This window comes from Rhagoletis zephyria, unplaced genomic scaffold (genome assembly GCF_001687245.7).
Source record: "Rhagoletis zephyria isolate East Lansing unplaced genomic scaffold, Rhagoletis_zephyria_1.1 Rzeph_scaffold_03493, whole genome shotgun sequence".
In the NCBI taxonomy this organism is placed as follows: domain Eukaryota; kingdom Metazoa; phylum Arthropoda; class Insecta; order Diptera; family Tephritidae; genus Rhagoletis; species Rhagoletis zephyria.
Genome location: NW_016160576.1, coordinates 58,036 through 62,423, shown reverse-complemented (window position 1 = coordinate 62,423; position 4,388 = coordinate 58,036). Strand labels below are relative to the sequence as shown.

Genomic DNA, 4,388 nt, shown 5'->3' with positions numbered 1-4,388 from the left:
ATGTACAGACATCGACCTGTTACAATTTTATTATATGTATAGATTTCTTTTGAGAAAAATCATTAGGGGCTTCAGTGTTTAAAAATGTATATTTCGCTACTTTAGAGTGAAAAGTTGATTAGTCCAGTTTTTTTTCAAAATTTACGGAAGACAAGCGCTTTTCAACATCTGGCTGAGCAGTTCGCTTTTCACCTGGGACATATGTACCAAGGACAGCGATGTCAGACACCCGACTCGCATTCCGATTGGCCGTGCAAAGCAATTTTTGGACGGCTACAGATGCTCATCTAAGCTAAGCCGATAAGCGAACACACACTGGGCAAAAAGCCGATGAATTCAAGGTGACTAGGTTCTTCTGGCCACAGGTAGAAAGGAGGAAGTCTTAGAGTCAAACAAACCACAACTCTCGGAGCTGATGAGAGTCTTAGCTGGTCAATGTGTAAATTAAAATGAATGCAATAAGGCTCAACATTACTTTAAGAAATTGCTATGGAAGAAAATACTCGTAAGATAGAAATAGTTGTACATCAACTTATAGTCTAGTTAGTCTAGACTTAACTTAACTTACGCAGGAAATCGTCAATGATTATTTAACACGCCAAATTAGCCAGAAGCGAAAATATTTTGTTTTTGTGTTTTCTTTTTTTAGTTGATGGTCACTTTGCCGCCTATAAAAAAGTTCTGAACAAAAATATATTGCGTTGGCCAATATATTATAGGTTAGGTTACGTAAATTAAGCCTTTAGTTTTTGCTATTTTCTTATGTATGTTACAATGTTTTTTGCTTCTCCTGTAAAATAAAAATTTGTAGGTTAGGGCCTTTGTGAATTAAGATAACGATATGGACCGAATAGGTCCATAAATACGGCTTTTTTTCAGATATCTCGACACCCGCGCCATCTTTCGCATTGCATTGTCAAAGGGTTCTGAGCTAAGATTAAAGTTTCAAGTCTCTTGCTCATCGGGAAGTTGGTTAAAAATTGATTGCAATATTTGATTACACACAGGTGAAACATAATAAAATCTTGTAAAAATAGTTAGAAAAAGTACTTTAAAAATTTAGACTGCTTTTAAGTTGAACAAAAATAAATAATAATTAAAAAGATGTAACAAATATAGTCGTAGACTTAAATCCAATAGATAAAGCTGACATCAGCTCTTAACTTGGATCCCTGCTTTGATCAAAAAGTCATTGTTTTCTAGTTATATAGTTAGTTGCCAAGTCAAGTGGATAGGAGAATGCATTTTTAGCGGAATATAAAAGAAGTGCTGGCGGCAGTTTCTGCATACTTAACTAAAAAAAACATTAAAATTTTTTTTCGTATCACGCTGTTCTTCCAGAAAACCGCTGCCGGCAATACGCCTTGTCATCAACTGTTATTACAAAATAATATTTAACAACCCATAAAAACCCGTTACTCTTAATTAAAATTAATTCTTAAATAATAAAAAAATTTATTTTACTTTATTCCAGCAACATGCGCTCAATTTTACTTTGTGTAATCCTACTTGTGTCTTCATGCAGCGCACAATTTTATTTCCACCAATCAGCGCCCTTGCCATATCAATCACTTCATTATCCGCGATATACCTCACCACCACCCGATTTTAAACCCATCTCAGAGCCAAGCCAGGAGAGCTATGCCCATCCGGCGGTTATAGCCAATGCGGAGCGAGAAGCTCAACTGCCACCGGAACTATCGAAAAGTCGACGTTTCTACAGCAATCCTCATATCGCAGCTGCTCTCGCCAAAGAGTCACTGCTGACATCCAAGGAGATGCCGGTGCTCAATCGTGAAGCAGAGAAAATTGATCGCAATGAAATTTATAAAATTTTCCATAATGCAGGTTGGGCGAGAAGAAGATAAAGCGAGATGAGATTAATATAGATAGCTTTTCGTGGTTCTAAAAAGAGTCGTGCTTAGAGCAAGTTGATTTTGTTGTTGTGTCCGTCTTGCCAATCAACTTAAAATACATTTAAGTTGTTAAAACGTATTTATTTTTTTTTTTTGTTTAAGATTAAGTTAATATTGTAAATAAAAAGTGTTTATAAGTAGTGTGTTTTATTCGACAAGTCACTTCGTGCTTTGGAATTCAAGGTTAGGATCCTTCAAGCCTGCTCAGATCACATTATAGGGCTCAATCTCCTCATTTTTCCGCATCGCAAATACAATAAATAACTGTTGTGCTAAAAATAAAACGGTATTAGAATCAACGACCTCAAATTACGAGTAAGCATAACCTTTTCAGAGTCGCTTTGTTAAAAGCTCCTTTGAATTTGAATGAGTCGGAGACGTCCATCCCAATTTGGATGGTGATCAATATTCTTCTGCATAGCTCAATTTGTATAGCAGAGGTTCAAAAATTTACACATACTAGAAGTAAGTTCTGTTAGTGACTTCAAAGTCGACGAGGAGGTGATTCACTTCACATTATGGATGCATGCCCGAAGATTGGGATCTCTGAGTACTTGGTTCAATCTACAAGAAGAGCGATCCCGACGCCTGCGCCAATTATTGCGGTGTAAGTTTTTTTTTAATATTTTTTAATATTACTTTTTTTAATATTACCATAGGCTATTGCTAATGGGTCGAACTCAATGTCATTGGAACTTCCTCTAGGTTAGCATGTAGAATATGCTGTTTGTCAAATTAGCACCTCTACGCCATCCAACGATTTCTCGTCTAGCTTCTGGAAACTTTTCGAAGCTCCGGGAGTTATATGTAGTCCGAATTTCCTGGCAAAGATGTTGCTATACTACTAAGACTGTCAGCATAGTTCAATTCTAAATGCATTACCGCCTGAAATTAAAGCGCTACCAACTGACTATATCCTGCCGACGACCTGGTTCCACCAAAAACCCCACACGAAATTCCCAAGTACTCAAGTTGGATCCAGTTCTTGGAGGGCTTAACGAACTTCACGTGCGGATCAAAGTTGGTATGCGAGGTTGTTGCAGAGGTCTTCATTGAGCAATTGAAACTAAAGCTATCCCTCCGGCTACCAGAGCAATTAATTGTTTTCCAGGCTGAAACGTTTGCAATTAAGGAGGCAGTAGGGTAAATCCCAGATGAATATCTTCTCAGTTAGCTAAGCGGCTATTCAGGTACTCTCTTCCACCTGTGTTAGATCTCAACTAGTGGTTGACTTTAGTAGACAGCTGGCTTCAATTTTTAATTAATACGAATTTACCCTAATATGGGTCCCGTGAGATGGGGAAATCACGAAAACGAGATAGCAGACAGCCCTACCTCGCTTAGGCTCTGCACTGAATGTGGCCCATGCGGTGGACATGGCTGCCTTGCTCAGGGAGATCAAGGACAGAAAGGCCGAAATTTATCACTCGAAGGCTAAACAGAGGTGCAATCGTATAGCAGTGTGTAACTTACAGCAGTCTGCACCGGGCACGGGCATATTTGGGTACGCGGCGAAAGGATTGGCTTACCTTTACCACCAAGAAGTTCTGTCGCAGCTGCATGGATCCGGGCTGAAAGTAGACAGTCGAACACTTTCTGTGCATTTTACCAGCCCTCGCAAGGATGACGCTAATAGCCGCCAAATTGCTGTAGGTTGCAGGAGTTGTGGAATCAAAATGGACCAACTAACTATTTAAGACCATACGTCCCAAAGTAAGAGTAGCAGCTCTCTTTAAACTCAAATACATTTCGCAATATTCGTTTGATCTAGCATTTTATGCCTTTATTCGTCAACTTATATATGAAGTTTGTGTACTTAAATAAGGGCAACGCATCCACGTTGTCTGGCAATCATTAGTTTAGGTTATCCCATCAACCTTAGTTGAATCGGTTACAAATTAGTGTCTTATGTCTAAAATATTAAAAAAAAAATTAATATTCGATCGACTCGAATAAGTTGAATAGCTTATTTGTAAGTGATATATCCTTAATTAATGGCAACAACAAACGCTACAATAACAACAACAATTGGCCACTTCAATCGAACTGAGACTTTTCGACGCACTTAAGCGCGCACACGCTGACGCGTTTGCTGATAGGACGGCTCCGCTTCGCCGTTGTCTTCATGCACAGGAATTGCATCAGGCAAGGCGTAAACTAGATTTCCGTGTGTTGCGCCAGACGCCTGATGATACATAACTGGCACAGCGATTTGACGCAAGGCACCATTGGACGCAAAGTACGGTGCCTTGTGGTACGCCGAAGCTGGTGACGCGTGTTCATGTACTTGTATTTGATGATAATTTGTAATGGGTTCATGTTCGACTACCTCGCGCACCGTCTGGAAGGGATGGTTGACCACAATGCGACGTTTGTGGAAACTCTCGCTTGCAGCGGATGCGTCGTTGGGTGCTGGGTTGGCGGCAATCACGCGAGAGCCCGGTGGCGTGATATGCGCATTGCCGTCTTTAA

The 4,388-nt window shown here is 39.7% G+C and overlaps 2 protein-coding genes across 2 annotated transcripts in view; one reads left to right on the top strand and one right to left on the bottom strand.

The window, feature by feature from the left end:
* The first annotated feature begins 1,478 nt into the window (after window positions 1-1,478).
* On the top strand, window positions 1,479-1,948 carry LOC108369098 (uncharacterized). The gene has a single exon (XM_017624097.1). It carries the CDS (start codon window positions 1,479-1,481, stop codon window positions 1,866-1,868), a length of 390 nt encoding a protein of 129 aa, XP_017479586.1. The 3' UTR covers window positions 1,869-1,948.
* A 1,762-nt stretch (window positions 1,949-3,710) lies between these two features.
* The window catches only part of LOC108369096 (uncharacterized), a 14,085-nt gene continuing 13,407 nt past the window's right edge, over window positions 3,711-4,388 (bottom strand). The window contains exon 5 of the mRNA XM_017624095.1: window positions 3,711-3,931. The gene's annotated coding sequence lies outside the window, so the exon portion shown is untranslated. The remainder of the gene's footprint in view (window positions 3,932-4,388) is intronic.